Source organism: Scyliorhinus torazame, chromosome 4, assembly GCF_047496885.1.
Source record: "Scyliorhinus torazame isolate Kashiwa2021f chromosome 4, sScyTor2.1, whole genome shotgun sequence".
NCBI lineage: Eukaryota > Metazoa > Chordata > Chondrichthyes > Carcharhiniformes > Scyliorhinidae > Scyliorhinus > Scyliorhinus torazame.
This window is the reverse complement of record NC_092710.1, coordinates 98,501,007-98,519,530: the sequence shown is the minus strand read 5'-3', so window position 1 is coordinate 98,519,530 and position 18,524 is coordinate 98,501,007. Positions and strand designations below refer to the sequence as shown.

The 18,524-nt window shown below is 42.7% G+C and overlaps 1 protein-coding gene across 2 annotated transcripts in view; it reads left to right on the top strand.

Annotated features, from left to right (window-relative positions):
• Nucleotides 1–13,422, top strand: part of LOC140410350 (lysosomal cobalamin transport escort protein LMBD1-like) — a 250,202-nt gene extending 236,780 nt beyond the window's left edge. For both annotated transcript variants that reach the window (XM_072498366.1, XM_072498365.1), the window contains 2 exons: nucleotides 11,692–11,783; nucleotides 12,733–13,422. In XM_072498366.1, coding sequence (XP_072354467.1) covers nucleotides 11,692–11,783; nucleotides 12,733–12,855 — 215 coding nt within the window. In that variant the 3' untranslated portion in view covers nucleotides 12,856–13,422. The remainder of the gene's footprint in view (nucleotides 1–11,691; nucleotides 11,784–12,732) is intronic.
• The last annotated feature ends 5,102 nt before the right edge of the window (nucleotides 13,423–18,524 follow it).

The window sequence follows — 18,524 nt, the reverse complement described above, 5'->3', positions numbered from 1 at the left end:
ACGTGCTTTTGGTGGCAAATCACGGAGGAGAGCTTCTTCCAATTTCTAGCCTGGCAAGCAAGGCAAGAGGACTGTGAAGATAAATCGTTTCCTTACAAGGAAGAGACAGCCAGAGACACAAATAGGCAGCGTACTTACTGGCCAGGATCTCTCATCTGAATCTGCTGGAGCGAACTGCTCAAGAGAATCCAGGGCAGGATAGAGCAATGCTAACGTTAGCTCTGTACAGTACTCCAGTGCCTCTGGTGAACACCTATAAAGAATAAACTTAACTCGGGAACGACGCAGTAAAAAGATGATTTCTTGATGTATTGTTTTGTCAATTATGCAATAATAAGGGTGCAAAACCCACGTGTGTTATTGACTGATATTTATTGTCACATGAACCGAAGTACAGTGAAAAGTATTTTTCTGCGGCCAAGGGAACGTACACAGTACGTACATACCAGACAAAACAATAATCAACAGAGTACATTGATAAATGTTATGTCAAAAAATAGTGATTTGTTGCAGTACGGAACAAGGGCAAAACAAGCAATACTTGAGCAAGAGCAGCATAGGGCATCGTGAATAGTGTTCTTACAGGGAACAGATCAGTCCGAGGGAGAGTCTTTGAGGAGTCTAACTGTGGGGAAGTAGCTGTTCCTATGTCTCGATATGTAGATCTTCAGACTTCTGTATCTTCTGCCTGATAGAAGGGTCTGGAAGAGGACAAAGCCTGGGTGTGAGGGGTCTCTGACAATGCTGTCTGCCTTCCTGAGGCAGCGGGAGGTGTAGACAAAATGAATGGGTGGATGGCAAGATTCTGTGATGTGCTGAGTAAACCACACTCTGCAGTTTCTTGCGATCTTGGGCTAAGCAGTTGCCATACCAAGCTGTGATGCAGATGGATAGGATGCTTTCTGGCACATCTGTAGAAGTTTGTGAGGGTCGATGCAGACATGTGTGTATAGACATTGTTGGGCTTTCTTGACTGTTGCATCAACGTGAGTGGACCAGGACAGACTATTGGTGATGGTGACCTCCAGGAACTTACAGCTATCGACCATCTCCAGTTCAGAGCCATTGATGTTTGGGGGGGGGGGGGGGTCGTGTTACGCTTCCTGAAATCGACGATTAGTTCTTGGACTTTCCAACATTTAGAGAGAGGTTGTTTTCGGTGCACCATGCAACCAAGTGATCTATATCCCTTCTGTAGTCTGATTCATCGTTGTTTGAGATATAACCCACCACAGTCGTATCATCTGCATATCTGTAGATTGAATTGGAGTTGAATCTTGGCACACAGTCGTGTGTGTATAGGGAGTACTGATGTGGAGATGTCGCCATTGGACTGGGGTGAGCACAGTAAGAAGTCTTCCAACACCAGGTTAAAGTCCAACAGATTTGTTTCAAACACTAGCTTTCGGAGCACTGCTCCTTCCTCAGGTGAATGAAGAGGTATGTTCCAGAAACATATTTATAGACAAAGTCAAAGATGCAAGACAGTGCTTAGAATGCGAGCATTTGCAGGTAATTAAGTCTTTACAGATCCAGAGATAGGGGTAACCCCAGGTTAAAGAGGTGTGAAATGTCTCAAGCCAGGACAGTTGGTAGGATTTCTCAAGCCCAGGCCAGATGGTGGGGGATGAATGTAATGCGACATGAATCCAAGGTCCCGGTTGAGGCCTACTCATGTGTGCGGAACTTGGCTACAAGTTTCTGCTCGGCGATTTTGCGTTGTCGCGCGTCCTGAAGGCCGCCTTGGAGAACGCTTACCCGGAGATCAGAGGCTGAATGCCCTTGACTGCTGAAGTGTTCCCCGACTGGGAAGGAACATTCCTGCCTGCCGATTGTCACGTGATGTCCGTTCATCCATTGTCGCAGGGTCTGCATGGTCTCGTCAATGTACCACGCTGCTGGACATCCTTTCCTGCAGCGTATGAAGTAGACAACGTTGGCCGAGTCGCACGAGTATGTACCGCGTACCTGGTAGGTGGTGTTCTCGCGTGTAATGGTGGTATCCATGTCGATGATCTGGCACGCCTTGCAGAGATTGCCATGGCAGGGTTGTGTGGTGTTGTGGTCGCTGTTCTGAATGCTGTGCAGTTTTCTGCAAACAATGGTTTGTTTGAGGTTGCGCGATTGTTTGAAGGCAAGTGGTGGGGGTGTGAGGATGACCTTGGCAAGATGTTCATCTTCATCGATGACGTGTTGAAGGCTGCGAAGATGATGTCGTAGTTCTTCCACTCCGGGGAAGTACTGGACAACGACAGGTACTCTGTCGGATGTGTCCCGTGTTTGTCTTATGAGGAGGTCAGTGCGGTTTTTTTGCTGTGGCGCGTTGGAACTGTCGATCGATGAGACGAGCGCCATATACCGTTCATACGAGAACATCTTTCAGCGTCTGTAGATGTCCGTTACGCTCCTCCTCATCTGAGCAGATCCTGTGTATACGGAGGGCTTCATTCGAGATCACAACGTCTTCACCTTCGACGTTGGCTTCTTTAATATGTTTAGGGCGGAAGCTGGAGAAGTGGAGCACCGTGAGGTTATCCGTGGGTTTGCGGTAAAGCAAAGTGCAGAGGTGACTGTCCTTGATGGAGATGAGTGTCTCCAAGAATGCAACCGATTTTGGAGAGTAGTCCATGGTGAGTCTCATGGTGGGATGGAACTTATTGATGTCATCGTGTAGTCGTTTCAGTGATTCTTCGCCTTGGGTCCAAAGGAAAAAAATGTCATCGATGTATCTGGTGTATAACGTCGGTTGAAGGTCCTGTGTGGTGAGGAGGTCTTGTTCAAACTTGTGCATGAAGATGTTGGCATATTGAGGTGCGAATTTGTTCTCCATGGCTGTCCGTGCATCTGGATGAAGAACTTGTTGTCGAAGGTGAAGACATTGTGATCTCGAATGAAGCGGATGAGTTGCAGAATTGCGTCTGGAGATTGGCAGTTGTCGGTGTTGAGTGCTGAGGCTGTTGCAGCAATGCCGTCGTCATGGGGGATGCTGGTGTAGAGTGCCGAGACGTCCATTGTGAGGAGGTATGTTCCTGGTTCAACTGGTCCATGGGTGCTGAGTTTCTGTAGGAAGTCCGTCGTGTCGCGACAGAAGCTGGGTGTTCCTTGTACGATGGGTTTCAAGATGCCCTCGATGTAGCCAGAGAGGTTCTCACACGGTCCCATTGCCTGATACGATAGGACGGCCTGGTGTGTTGGCCATGTGTGTTTTCGGGAGGCAGTAGAGATCTCCAACGTGGGGAATACGTGGGATGAGAGCACGTAGGGTGCTCTGAAGGTCTGGATCCAAGGTCTTGAACAGTGTTGAGTTGGCGGGTGTGTTCCTTGGTAGGATCTGCGGGTAACTGTGTATATTTCCTGGTTGTTCAGTTATCGGTACACTTCTTTGCAGTAGCCCGTTCTGTTCAGTATGATGGTGGCCCCTCCTTTATCTGCTGGTTTGATGACAATGTTGCGTTGGTCTTGAGAGCGCAGATGGCGTTGCGTTGTGCTTGGGTGAAGTTTGTGGCTGCCTTGTGAATGCGACTGATGAATCTGGCATTGACACGAGTCCTGACGGCTTGAGCATACATGTCGAGTCTAGGGCAGCGGCCTTCCGGAGGGGTCCAATTCGACTCTTTCCTCTTCGGTTGCAGCACCGCAGATCTCTCTCTCTGCTGTACCGGTTCATTGGTTGACTCATTGGATTCACTGTCGGCCTCTTGTGGTCGATGGAAGAACTCCCGAGCCTCATTCGCCTGATGAATTCTTCCGTGTCTGCCGCGAGACTGATGGGGTCCATTTTGTTGGTGGTGCAGAAATTGAGCCCTCTGCTGAGGACTTCGATTTCACCTGGTTGAAGGGTGTAGTCCGACAAGTTGACAATAGATTTCCCTGTATTGTTTTCTACTGTGGTACCGGGGAGGCTTGGTCCCGCAAGAGAAGTACTGGCATATGAGAGAAGTTTCAGATTTTGAAAGAGAAGTGATGGGTGAAAAGTTCCTTTTGAGGCTGCGACCCCAGAGTCCGTTATTAACTTGCACCTGACTCCAAATGAAAAGATTTTGCTGTTATACCTTGCCTGTGACAGCACATTAAAAACACACCAAAAGCCCATGAGGCTATCGACATTCTGGAATAGCATCTCCCAGGAGTATCAAGCGTTGATTAAAACAAGCGTTTTGTTGCTATTGCCCTTCACGACACCTGTATGTGTGTGGTTGAATTTTCTGTTTTCACAAAGATGAAGACGGCACTAAGGAGCTGGTTGAAGTCTGCACCTGACATGAGCATTACCCTCCCTCCTATGAACCTGATTGCAGTGAGATCGTGAGGACCAAGCAGGCTCCCCTTTCGCATTAAACGTAAGCAAACGTGGCATGTGTCGCAAAGATCAGCCAGCATGGGTCACGAAGGTTGATCAGTTGCTAATAGTGGGTCCCATGAAAAAAATGTTTGAAAAACCCTGAGTTAGACGAACAAAACATGGTTAAATATTTAGCTGGTTGTATGCAGCACAAGTGATTTGTTCAAAAGCCTCAATGAGCGGTACATCAAAACATTTTAGTTTTGCACACATCTTTGACTTGAAACTAGAAATATAAGCCCATAACCCCCGATCCCTGGGTGATACCCCAGGAGAGGCACGAGAACACACAAGGACTGCAGGGGAATTGCCTGGGCAATTCCGATGGGCAATTGCCCTGCACTGGGAGCCATCTGATACTATAAATTAAATCGGAGACTTGGAATAGTTAGCCAGGAAAGGCTAGATGAATTATAATCACTTCTAACACCCGCGTAACAATAGAACTGAAAGCAGCCCCTCCCTACCCTCCACTGGTCACCGCCTATTGTATCAAACTCACTCCCCCCACCCGCATGACTATGCATCTAAACCCCTTGATTACTCTCCAGATCCCTCATTTGCCCTTTGACAATCCTCGAGGCCACTCCAAATATCCCCCAGACACCATCTCACTAGCCACTAGGTATGTTGGACTGGGCGATGTTTGATTTGATTTATTGTCACATGTACCGAAGTACAGTGAAAAGTATTTTTCTGCGGCCGAAGGAACGTACACAGTAGTAGACAAAAAGAATAATCAACAAGGAACGTTGACAAATGGTACATCGACAAACAGTGATTTGTTACAGTGCGGATCAAGGGGCCAAACAAAGCAAATGCATGAGCAAGAGCAGCATTGAACTTTGTGAATAGTGTTCATACAGGGAACAGATCAGTCCGAGAGGGAGTCGTTGAGGAGTCTTGTAGCTGTGGGGAAGAAGCTGTTCCTATGTCTGGATGTGTTGGTCTTCAGACTTGTGTACCTTCTGCCTGATGGAAGGGTCTGGAAGAAGGCAATGCCTGGGTGGGAGGGGTCTCTGATAATGCTGTCTGCCTTCCTGAGGCAGCGGGTGGTGTATACAGTATCAGTGTGGGGGTGGCAAGCTTGTGTGATGTGTTGGACTGAGTTCACCATACTATCAGTTTCTTGCAATCTTGGACCGAGCAGTTGCCGTACCAATCTGTGATGCAGCCGGATAGGATACTCTCTTGAACATCTGTAGAAGTTTGTGAGAGTCGATGCAGACATGCCAGCTTTCTTTAGCTTCGGTGCGAAGTAGAAAGGTTGTTGAGTTTTCTTGACTGTTCATTAACGTGAGTGGACTAGGACAGACTGTTGGTGATGGTGACTCCAGGAACTTAAAGCTATCGACCATCTCCACTTCGGAGCCATTGATGCAGAACTAAGTAGTACTAACAGTTGAAGCTATGCTAATCAACTGATTTCCCCCCCAAAAAAGTGATATAAATATCTGTGTAGTAATGAAATTAAAATTTATAGGGAACAAAATGCAGAGAGAGGATCAACTACGGTTGGGCTTTCAGGTAGTGGACAACTTGCCAAGCTTGAATAACAGAGTCTTGCTAAACTCTCCACATTTCTACCTTTCTTTCTTGAAGATATTTCTTAATTCTTTCTTTGACCAAGCTTTAGGCCATTTGCTCTAATATCTCTTTGTGTCTGATTTCAGTTTGCAATCCTTCTATGATAGCGCCTTGACATATTTGGTATGTTTAAAGTGCTGTGTAAATATTAGTAGTTTTTGTTGGGTCTTGGTTTTCTTTATTTTGAAGATCATTTCTATTTTTCACCTTTTCTAAAATTAGAGCGACGCAGGATCCACATGACTGAATTTTTTTTTTTAGCGCATGTTCCGATATGGTAAATTGCCATTCTTAACTTTGTTACCTTGCATCCTATCTTCTTTGTATGGATTATTGAGGGGACGCATAATGGTAGCGTTATTGGATTAGTAATCCAGAAGCCTGGACTAATACTCCAGAGACCTGAGTTAATTTCCCATCAAGGAAACTGAGGAATTTAAATTCAATATATTCATAAATCTGCAATAAAAAGTAATTAGCCTTAGTAATGATTAATCTCAAAGTTGGAGGAAGAGGTGGGAGAGGGTATGGAGGAGAGGTTCTGGTGTGAGGCACTCCGGAGGGTGAGCACCTCCACCTCCGTGTGCAAGGTTAGGGCTAATACAGCTGAAGGTGCTATATAGAGCACACCTTACAAGGGCGAGGATGAGCCGGCTCTTTGAGGAGGTAGATGATGTGTATGAACGTTCATATGTTTTGGTCCTGTCCAAAGCTGGAAGATTACTGGGAGGAGGTGTTTCGGGTAATCTCTAAAGTGGTGCACGTGAAACTGGACCCGGGCCCTCGGGAGGCCATATTCAGGGTGTAGGACCAGCCGGGGTTGGAAACGGGGGCAGAGGCAGATGTTGTAGCCTTCGCCTCGTTGTTCGCCCGAAGGCGGATCCTGTTAGGGTGCAGATCAACCTCTGAACCCTGTGCCCTGGTGTGGCGGGGGGACCTGCTGGAATTCTTGACGCTTGAAAAGGTCAAATTTGAACTGAGGGGAAGGATGGAGGGATTCTACAATTCATGGGCGTTATTCATTATGCACTTTTGGATCACATCGAACATTAGGGGGGTTGGGATCTGGGAGGGTTGGGGGGAAGGGGGACTATGTGTTAATGGTGACTATGGGTGATTCATGATTCCTCTGTCATTTGTTTATGTTAACATGCGGGCTAATGTTTGGGGGTTTGGTGGGAGGATGGGATCGTTGTTATTGATATGGGGATTGACATTACATTCGTTACTGATTATTGTTTATTGTTGGGTGTAGATTTGGAAGAAAATGTGAAAAAGGAGGAGAATAAAAATTTTTTTTAACAAACTAATGATTAATCTATCGGATTGTCATTAAAAAAAACATTTGGAAATCTGTCATCCTTATCTGGTCTGACCTACATCTGATTCCAGATCTACCGCAATGTGGTTGACTGTTAACATTCAGTTTTATTCAACTCCTACAGAAAGATAAAATAAAAGTAATAACAGACCAACCCTAGCACCGAAAATGACAATAGTGCACACCCTGCACAGTCAAGCCCACAAAGTCTGCCTCACTGATACCTGGAGACTAGCCAAATAACAACCGGGCATACTGTAAGAGTACTTCCTGTTTATTTTCTTTCTTCCAATTTTTTTCTTTTATTATTTTTGGTCCATGGACCCATATTTGAAATGTGCCTTCAAGCTGAAGCAGCCTGCTTGTTAGAACATTGTGTTCCTAGCTTTGTATTTTGGAGAGAAGAAACAGACTCGTCAGCACTGAGTGAATCTTAGGAATCGGTTTTGGAGCAAGTCAGTTTGATGGGTTGGCTGGCAAATGATGGGTTGGCCAGCGACAGTGTTCTGCCTGACAATAGTCAGTGATTGGTTCCTACGTGATGCTCTCTGAGAGAACTTGGCAAAAGTGTTTAGACCTTGGAAGTGAAAGGGACACTCTCTCACTGCTGAATTAAAGAACTGTTTTGTTGTTCTAAAACCAGAAATAATCCTGAATCTAGAGAGAAGGTGGACAACCTTGCCAGAGAAAACCATCTCAAGCCCAGAAGGAAGAATTACAAAACAAAAGCTCAAAAGTCAGAAAGACATTAACCGGAAGCCATCCTAGTGCATCAAAGATCCTTTCTACTTGATTTTTAGGAATTTTTTCTTTATACCGCAATCACCCTTTTTCCATTGTTGTTTGTCTGTGTGTGTGGAAAATGGGAGTAGGTCGAAAGGACAAGGGGTTGTGAAAAGAATATTAGATAGTTACAGTTTTCTGCCAGTTTAATTATAATACTGAACATAATAAAAGGTTCTGTTAAATTACACACCTGGTAACTACAGTTTATTGGGCTCTGCCAAGGCCCCAAAGTATTTTAAAATAACGTCTTATTTCATTTGTGTTGTGACTCTGGCTCAAGTAGGCCTGGAATTGACCAGGCATATCTAAAAATGAGGTGCCAACCTGGTAAAGCTGCATCCCAGGACTACCTGCGTGCTAAACAGCGGGAGCTTCATCCTAAATATAGAGTTAAATAATCTCGCAATCGTCGGATTTGATCAAAACTTTGCAGTCCTACCACATTTATTCTCAATGACGGAAGAACCTATCTTGTCAGTACAAAGGCCAGGCTGAAGCATTTGCAGCTATCTTCATCTTGTAAAGTGCTGCATAAATGATTCAAGCTGGCTGCTGCCTGAGGTCCAGTATCTTGGATGCCAGCTTTCAGCCAATTCAAATCATTATGTGTGATATCACAAAATGGCTGAAGGCACTGGACAATGCAACTGCTATGGGTCCTGACAATATTCCACCAACATACTGCAAGCTTGGGCTTCAGAACTAGCTCCCAGTTCCAGTACAATTACTGGTATCTATCCAACAAATTTTTTTTTTTAAATGTCCAGATATATCCTGTCCACAAAAGGCAGGATAAATCCAAACCAGCCAATTACTATTCCCATCATTGTATCTTTGATCATCAGTGAAATTATGGAGGATATCATTGACAGTGTTATCAAGTGGCACTTACACAGCAGTAACATGTTCAATCATGCTCATTTTGGGTTATGTAAGGGACAGTAAACTTCAGATGTCCTTTCCGTTTTGGTTCAAAAATGGACAAAAAGGCTGAATCCCAGAGGTGAGGTAGAGTCCCTACCTTTCAAATCAAGGCAGCATTTGATTGAGTGTCGCATCAAGGAGCCCTGGCAAAATTTAGGGCAGTAGGAATAAGGAATCATACCTAACACACAGGAAGATGGTTGTGGTTGTTGGAGGCCAATCCTCTCAACCGCAGGACATGGCTGCAATAGTTTCAAAAGTATTAATTCTGTTTGAGCATGTAAGTGCCAATATGAGAGTGTGAAACTGTGTCCCACAGTATCTCTGGGATGCACTAACAATCAAGTTTTGCACAATCCCTTCCAGGTGCCGGATTGCACTTTTTTTCACTTGGCATTGGTGCAGAGAGGAATGTGTTCTTGCATCCAAACACAAGATACCATTTTTAACACACAATTCCCCCCAAAATCTGCTTGTTTTCACAACAGAATTAAAACCATTACATTTTTTTTAAAACTATCACTGGCTTAATGAGGCATGAGAGAAGTTTGCCTTCCCTCATGCTTGTAAAGGTGTATTGTCAAAGATCGTCAGTTCTTCTGTATACTATTTATAAATATTGTTTGTTTTATGAGCTTCCTGTGTTTGAGTGTAAGCAGTGAACTCTCGCTATCTTCCCTTGGCCACACAGCCACTTCCAATGTACTACAGGATTCCAACCTTGAACCTCCTGTTCATCCATGAGACATCCCTGATTAACATAATTTACACATGGTCAGCTTCCACATATGCAGTAGACTAGAGAGGAAAGAAAATATTCGCGAGGGTGACCAAAAACCTGGCCATAGATGTGAGACAGAATGTTACTTTTTTTCACAAAGTGTGTCAACGAGCAGCAAAAGTATCGTTGTAGCCGCCAGCACCAACGATGGCATTCTGCACTGCATTTTTAGCAGCACAGTGCTAAAGGGTCACGTTCCATGATGTCATGCTAACAAGTTGGGCTCTAATAACAGGGGCTGTTTAGCACGGCTAAATTGCTGGCTTTGAAAGCAGACCAAGGCAGGCCAGCAGCACGGTTCAATCCCCGTACCAGCCTCCCCGAACAGGCGCCGGAATGTGGCGACTAGGGGCTTTTCACAGTAACTTCATTTGAAGCCTACTTGTGACAATAAGTGATTTTCATTTCATTTCATTTTCATTTAATTTCATTTCATTTTCATTTCAATTGATCCTGCCCCACCAACAACTTAGATTTTAAAGATAGGGACACCATTTATAAAGGTTGCCTTGGTGCACAAAAGTTAAACTGGACCCCCTCCCGAGGTATGCCTGCCAGATGCAAGCCGTGGGAGACTAGTTGTAATTCCCGCCCGCATGCCGACGTGAATGGATTATCTAACAGGGAAGATGGTCAAGACTTAGAGGTCGGAAAATGAGATTCAAATTTATTATAATGTTGAACGTCAGGATTTCAGTTCTGGCACAGGTGGGGAGCGGGGGAAATCGCGGCAAGACTTCCCACCAATGTAAAACGCAATTTGACCCTTTCTCAATTGTTTTCATTCCGGTCACCAAACCTACCCGAAAAGAACAGGAGCGGAAAAGCTCAGCCATGGTGTTTAAGACAAAGAGTTGACAAGGTGGATAGACTGCGGCAAGAATTCAAGAGTGTGGACCTAAGTGGCTGAAGGCATGGTTACCAACCATTGGGTGATGGAGGTGACTCCATGAGAGGTTTGGGTTATTAGAGTGGTGGAGTGAGAGGCACAAAGCCATGAAGGGTTTAAAGCCTACAAATTTTAAATTGGAGATGTTAGGGGAGTAGGTGCCAATTCAAGATGGTTAAGACAGTAGGTAATCCAATTAGTTTAGGTTTACAGGGTGGAGGCTGGCCAGAAAACATTGCAATAAGTCAAGTGAAACGTATCATCGGTAACCTTTTATATACTCTTCCAGTAAGCTTTCATGAGGGTTAATTCAGCTGACATTGCGTTTTGGCTAATTTTGAAGGGAAGCAACTAAGCAGATTGAAAGAAGGCCACATACTGCAATTACTAAACGTGTGTTTAAGAGGCAAGCTTACCCAGTGCAGTTGCTGTATTTCTTCAGCACTGAACCTTTACAGTGTTATTCAGCGGTGCATTTCTGAAACAACTGTAATTTCATTTGCGATAGTCATGCCTGCATCAGGCCCTTTCGTTGTGTACACAAAGCATTCAATTATTTAAAAGATTCATGTGCATATACTAAATGGGGAAAGAAAAGGCAGGTGGAAGTGGGAATATAAAATAAAGCAGAATGCCAGTTAATTAAAAACAATGATGTTGATCGACTGGTTCAGCTGATTACAACAGTGAGTAGCTGAGATATACAAACCAGAAAGATCCAGGTTCAATCTCTGGCCTGCCTGAATTAGCTAACAGTGAGGCCATGTGTGGAGAAGGAAATCCATTTGTGTTCCTGGTTACAATTACTGCCCAATGAATCATCGGATTAGACAGCTTTGAACATGGCTATGATTCTACTGCTAGTTGCCTGTCATATAAGTTTGAATAGTCACTTGTGTACTGTATTCAAGGTTGCTTAACATGGATCAGGACACAAGGGAACAGCAAATTGAGGATATAACTAAATTGCCACTGTTACCCGACTTTCTCTCTCTCTTATGAAATGTTAAATACATATTTTGAGTTCAGATCTTGATTCTCGTTTTTACTCTGAACTTTAGATCAGTGCACAGTGACGAGGACATATCTGTTTCTTCACAAATTCTGGTTCTTCAATGTTGTGTACTACTTTGGAAACTGGGCGTTCATTGCAGTAAGTATTATTCTGGTTGCTATTTTAATTTAACTGCTGGCCAGGCCTTATCTTTGAAATGATCTCTAAAACTACCGGAAAACATTGGATTGTTACAAAACATTGGCCCACCAGATGAATCATACATACCTGACTAGCAACTTTAAGCTACAGATATGCATCTCATTCTTTTACTTGTATTGGCGGGAAAGACACAGAGCTTGGATTTTCCACAGAAAGCCACCGTAATTCCAGTGGAAATAAGTTGTGGAAGGCAGAAGAACCCAAGTCACTGGCTCTCCAATCACCCCCATCTCTTCTCAGATTTTCTTCCTGAGTTGACGGGGAATTTAAGTCCATCTATCATAGGCTGGTATGACGCAAATGGTGGCATTTGTATCTGGTCCCCAGTGAGGATTGATAGAGGGGCCCTTTCTTTTCTGAGAACAACATGGAACAAGCTCTTCATTAGCAGCAAGTCCAAGAGCAGTATTTAGGGAAAAGGTACACATAAATGTTGAATTTCATTAGCAAATGATGACTTGCAGGCCAGACTTCCAAATTAACGCATGCAGAATGTGCAAGGCTTTTATTACAATCACTTTATTTTCTTTAAGTGCAATGGATATAAAACACCCCGCAATTTGGCACTAAATTGGTTGTCTCACTGCTTGAGGAAAAAGGACGCAATTTACAAAGAATGTAAATGCAACATTACTTGTCAGTAGTGTGCTTTGGAGGTTTGAGCATAAACAGATGAAAATAGGAAACTGACCATGTGGACCTGGCCTTGGAGTGTTTGATGTTACCCCATCGTTCAACATGCTTATTTTCTGTGGTCCAAGTTTCTAGAGCGTTCTCTCTCCATCTCGGTCGATATTGTAACTGTGAACAGTTCTTATTTAAAAAGTTACCTTTTCAAATGTTTCAATTCATGATTTGCATTAATGGGACTATTTTATGTCCACAGGTCTTTCTAATTGGGCTAATTGTCTCCTGTTGCAAAGGGAAACGATCAGTCATTGAGGGGGAGGTAGATGACGATGATTCAGATTTAAGTGATGACGATCTCATGGAGAGACACCGTGTTTAAGTCTATGCTGCGTTCTTCAGCTTTAGCTTCCAAATTGTGTGGGTGAGGGGGGGGGGGATCTCTATTTATGCTGAAGTGTTTAAGCTGATCTAAAAAACGGGTTGTATTTGTTCCTCTTTTGAGTGCAAACTTTGAAAAAGGGGTACAGGAGATGGGTGAAGTTGTGAAAGGGAAAAAATTGAATCCATGCAGTGTATTGTATTAAATTCAGGCATACTGCTGACAACCTTTTTTTTTCAAATACATTAGAAGGGACTGCTAATTTTCTAAATGGTTTTAAATGCAGCAGACTAATTTGCAGATCGCTGCATGTAATCTCTGAAATTACATTCAATAAGTGTTTTTTTGCCTCTTAACATTAAATTGCAGGCTTGGAAAATTTGCTCATTTTAATTTTGTGGTTTCATACAGAACTGAGCAATGTATTTTATGCTTTAGTTAAAATTGTTTTCATGTTTTTTTTAAACTAAGTAATCACTGACTGTTGAGTTTAATTGCACAGTTTAAAAAAGCAATCTACTGTCATCTGCAAGTTACATTTATAATAAAAACAACTACAGAAATTCATGGATGATGTTAGGAGTGAAAATATTCATACAAAGGCCTGAGTATAAGTAAGAAAAGCAGTTTATTATGTCAGCATTCTGGGAGAGGAGGTCTCAGACTCCGCAGCCTTTGACAGCACCTTCTTTCACTTGAGCAAAAGCTCACACGGGTTAATACACAGATTCAAGGGGCGGAATTAGTTGTTTTCTCATTTACATACAATGAATCAACTATATTCGCGTCACACTGACTACATGCAGTCAATCATCACATATATGGTTGAAGGGGCTGTTTAGCACAGGGCTTTGAAAGCAGACCAAGGCAGGCCAGCAGCACGGTTCGATTCCCGTAACAGCCTCCCCGAACAGGCGCCGGAATGTGGTGACTAGGGGCTTTTCACAGTAACTTCATTTGAAGCCTTCTTGTGACAATAAGCGATTTTCATTCTTACCTGCCCCTAACTTCATACAGAATCATTCAAAATTAACATAGTAATGTGTCTTGTCTACAGCTTGAGCTTGAGCTTATCAAGGATACATTGCATGTCTTGTTCTGTGAAGCTGTTATCAGTGGCTGTTGGGACACTATACATACCCACGCTTGGGTCTCATGAGATAGTTTACAGGGAATGTGGCTTGTTCAGCCATTTTGTGTCTTTAATATCATAAAATAGCTAACAGCCATTTTGTCTCTTTTCTGATATTAACAGCATTGTGTGTACACTATCTATTTCTACAAATTGCCTCTTCTAAACAGGCACCTAAGCCAATGAGTACCTTTTATTTCATCAGAACTATTCAAAAATAATATAGGAGCACAAATGTAGTTACAGGGCCACCTATAATTTATATCATAGTCGAGCTTCACAAAGTGCCCTCCAACACTTTTGGTCATGGAAGGTGTTTACAGAACTCCAACTGACCACAATGAAATGATATGAGGGCTGCAGGGTGTGTGTAATACGGCCTTTGGGGCATGTAACCTCCCAGATGTTCCGTATGTACACTGTGCATGTGATTCAATGATCACCCCTCAAACGAACCCATATATGTCACATTTAATGTCTTGGTATTAATCATTCCTACCTCCCTGACTAACTGCTGTCTGTCATTAAATGATGTTATTCATAGCAGTTCTCAAGTAAGCTCATCTAACAGTCCCATACCCAATGCCACTAATTGTCACTCTGAAGTAGATCCTCTGTGTGTTTATTTTTCAAAGTGTGGATTTTTTCTTTTCGTTAACTGGTGGTAAAGCTTAACTCACTGGCTGATCTTGAGTCTTCGTTCCCTCCGAGTTTCTGCAAGATGTGGGACCATCTCTGGCTATTTATACACCTAACTCAAATGATCCTTGCTAGGTCTATAGTGGTGGACCTAAGGGGTACAAAAGCTATAGCGATAGGAGGTTACGGTATTTTCCTTTTCTTCCGTAAACTTAAAATGCATGAGGGCAGGTGTAATCTCTAAGACACAACTATGAGTTCTGATTAACCCACATTCATCCAACTCTCCCTGTCCCACTCGGTGGAGGCAACGTGAGGGAGATCCCATATATTATCCCTGCATATAGCAGAGGTCTCGATGAGATAGTACCTGAGGGCGGTGTTAGCCTGTACGATTCCAATTGGTCTCCAGTTGGTTGTGAGGGTATGGCCCTGAGTCCGGTGTGATGATAGGGATCGTCAGGACCATCTGTACCCCCGTTATCTCGTCCATTTTACAGTCGGGGATTGCTGAGTATACTCTGCAGAGTACGGTTGTCCAGCGTCCCTTGTCTATTCAATCAGGCACCTCCCCCCTTTAGATCAGATCAAGGTTGTGTCTTAGCTGCCCCTGTCAGAGCCTTCCGGCTGTCTCCCTTTCTTGGTCGATGAGTTTGTTAATTAATGTTGAATGTCTTAGTGTGTGTACCTAACGCTGTTGTCCTATTCAATTGTATATCCAGGCCCACTTCCCCAAGCTGACTAGCCCTTTCTCTGCTTTCCCTAATATTCTCTTCCTTATTCCTGTAAGTTGTTACACCTTCGCATTTAACCTTCGTATGTCTAGTGACTTTACCATAGAAGTTTCTGTGTTAAGTCAAGTCACTGCATCATTGATTATGCCTCTTCTAACCCTGTGTAGGTTGTCATGCCCTCAAAGTCTAGTGGCACCCGTGTCATTGGCAGCCTGCTTCATAACAGCCTTACTTAAAACACTGTACATATTTAATTCATATTATAAACAATAAAGGAACGCGCAAGAAGTACGGACTCAAGTTGTATACGCATCCGATGTCTTTCCCCAAATGTAGCTGCAGCCAAGCATTAAAATAAGCTATATCATTGGTCCAGTCTCTGGCTGCTGGGATACACATCCTGTCAATAAAATTATATAAAGCACCATAGTTCATATAGCTACGTGCATCCTGTGTACGTTGTAGTTGTTATGAGATCTGAAGAGCCATCACGAGTCCCCACAGCTGCTGCTGCCGTGCCAGCCTTTCTTGAATGTTTAACCTAAAAATTTAAAGGAAAAGTGGAAAATGTTCGATGTTGTCCGTATAAAGCTTTTCCTGTACACGTGTGTTATGCAGGGGTTAGTGGTTCTTGTATATATATCTTCCAACCCTTTCATATCTAGTTTCCTAATTCTGTTGCGTTTGAACCCGACCTTGACGTGCATTTGCCTGGTTAATTAGCCAGTTTACAGTAACTCAACTGTCTCAAATTCCTGAAGCTACTGCAAATATCGTGGCACTTGTAGTTACTTGTAAAGTTCGGCACTGTATGTTCTATGTTCTAACACCAAAGATCCATTCTGCATGGGACAGAGTGGGTTAACTAATCTAAATATATCTGACAATTCAAAACTTAAGATTTGTAAGTTCCAATTAAAAATAAACTTCAGCTGTTTTGTCTTTTATTACTTTATCAGAATGACAAAGCCCGAGCTCAGAGTGTGGACAGGCAAACCCAGCACGGGAGTGTTGGATTGCTGCCAAGTTCCTGTTATCAAGTGTCTGAGAACAATGTGTTTTTTGGAATATAGATTTGCTTTCAATCGGAGTTGTGTGTTTTTCCTTTTAAAAAAAGCAGCTTCACACATTGTCTGAAGTTTTAATTTCCAAGCTAATTTTAAACATTTATTTTAAAATATCAAGCACAATCAGTTATTGAATATATGACTGAACCAATTTTGCGCTGTATCGTGGTTCTCTACTAGATGTCATGTTGTCCCCATCCTACTTTTGTTTAAACAAGAAACATGATCATGGACATATTTTATTTACCCATCTGTCCTTTACACTTAATTCTGCAATCTCGGAATTAAAACATGTGCATTGTGAGACAGGTTAGTTTTACCCTACTGATGATTACAAAGTATTTGTATCAGGGAAGTTTTAACCCTGAACTAATGCAACACCGGCTTGGTCATATGTCATATGTATTGCAACTGTCATATGTATTTCAGCTATCCTAACTTCCACTGAACACCATAAAACTAATATTTTCTTATTCTTACATACGTGATTTTGTACCCTGATTAAAATTCCTTGTGTATCAAAATTACCCTGGAAATGTCAATGATAACCTTTGAAAAGAAAAATTTGTTAACTACACTCAAACTATGATCTTTTAAATCACAATGTCAGACGACACACCAAAATATGTTAGGTAAAGATCGTTCTGGAGCCTATTCTAAAATTCCAGATTATAAACCCAAGGTTACTTTCCCAGAAGATAAATCTTAGCAGAGCGATATTAACATTCACAGACCAAACACACACACATTCTCACAGGTCACAAATATCAGAGTAAAGAGACAGCAATTTCACAATTAATTAAAATACTGAACAAAATCTTTCATTCTCCTTTGTCATAAAACTTTATCTGTGTATTACATTTAAGTCAATTTCCACTGATTAATTTTATAGGCATTAGCTATTCTTAGAGACGTATATTTCTTTGTGCAGATGACCTGCTTGCTGAAATGGTTAAATTCTTATACAGAATCGAAAGAGGCAGAGAACTGGGCATGATGCCATTTTTGTCTTTTACATGATTTCAAACATTATTTATTCTTTCCTTTAATGTTACTCAAATTTCTTTCTTCTTTAAACTGAATTCAATTTTCAATGTTCGCTATTTAACCAGTGTTTGAAAGAGATATTACTGGGTGTTTATTTTTTTTTGCTTCAAATGAATTGAATTACTGCCGAGTTTATCTGGACGGCTTGAAACAGTCTGAAGTTATTTTAGACAAGAATCCATTGTTAAGTTTCTAACCTTAATCTTGTATTGACTTTACTCCCCATTTTTCGTTTTGGGAGGGGGATTTATCATCCTCAGATATTTCTAAACAAAAAGCTGATTGAGTGTTTCAGCCCCTTTCTGATCTTTTGGATTTTATTTGATTTTTTTCCTTTCTTTCCCTCTGGATATGTCTAAACTTTTAGTTGATTTAAAATGTCCATTCCAGGTAGCCTATTTCTTTCCCCTCTCCTTGAGACATTCCAGGACAGTCCTTAGCCGTAATTGTTGGCAGCCAGTTTGCACAATCTGTACTGCCGCTATCTTTACTCGCTTTATTGCTATGCTTAAAGGAGTGAGAGCTCAATTCCTTTAAACTAGCCTGTTTTTCAAACTGTGTTGAAGGCTTAATTTCAGTCATTTGTTCTTCTAACTGGTGAACTAAGATGACTCGTGCTTTATTTGTCTTATCTCACTTCTGTGTATCTCACCATTTTCTCTGTTCCACAGGGGCTGCGCGGGATCCCACCCATCTTTAATCGTTGTTTTTTTTTGTACCAGAGTATTTTGCTCTTACCCAAACGCCAGACTCATGGATCCCCGGGGGACCCCAGAAAAGCAGCCTCATGCCTCTCTTTTCCATGATGTGTTAACCGTGTCATCTCTATCACCCGCGTTTCCGGTGTGACTAGGCGACTGTGCTCAGAGGCTTTACCTATCGTCCACTCCCGTAGGGTGGTGGTCCTTGATTGGCCCTGTGTCACGATAAATTTCGCGACCCGTTATTCACTCAACAGTCTGTGCGTCTCGGATTCCTAACAAACTCTGGCAGTCACGTGAGAGCTCAATTGCCCCCTTAATTCAGGCTCAGCATGGGTCCTCGAGCAGC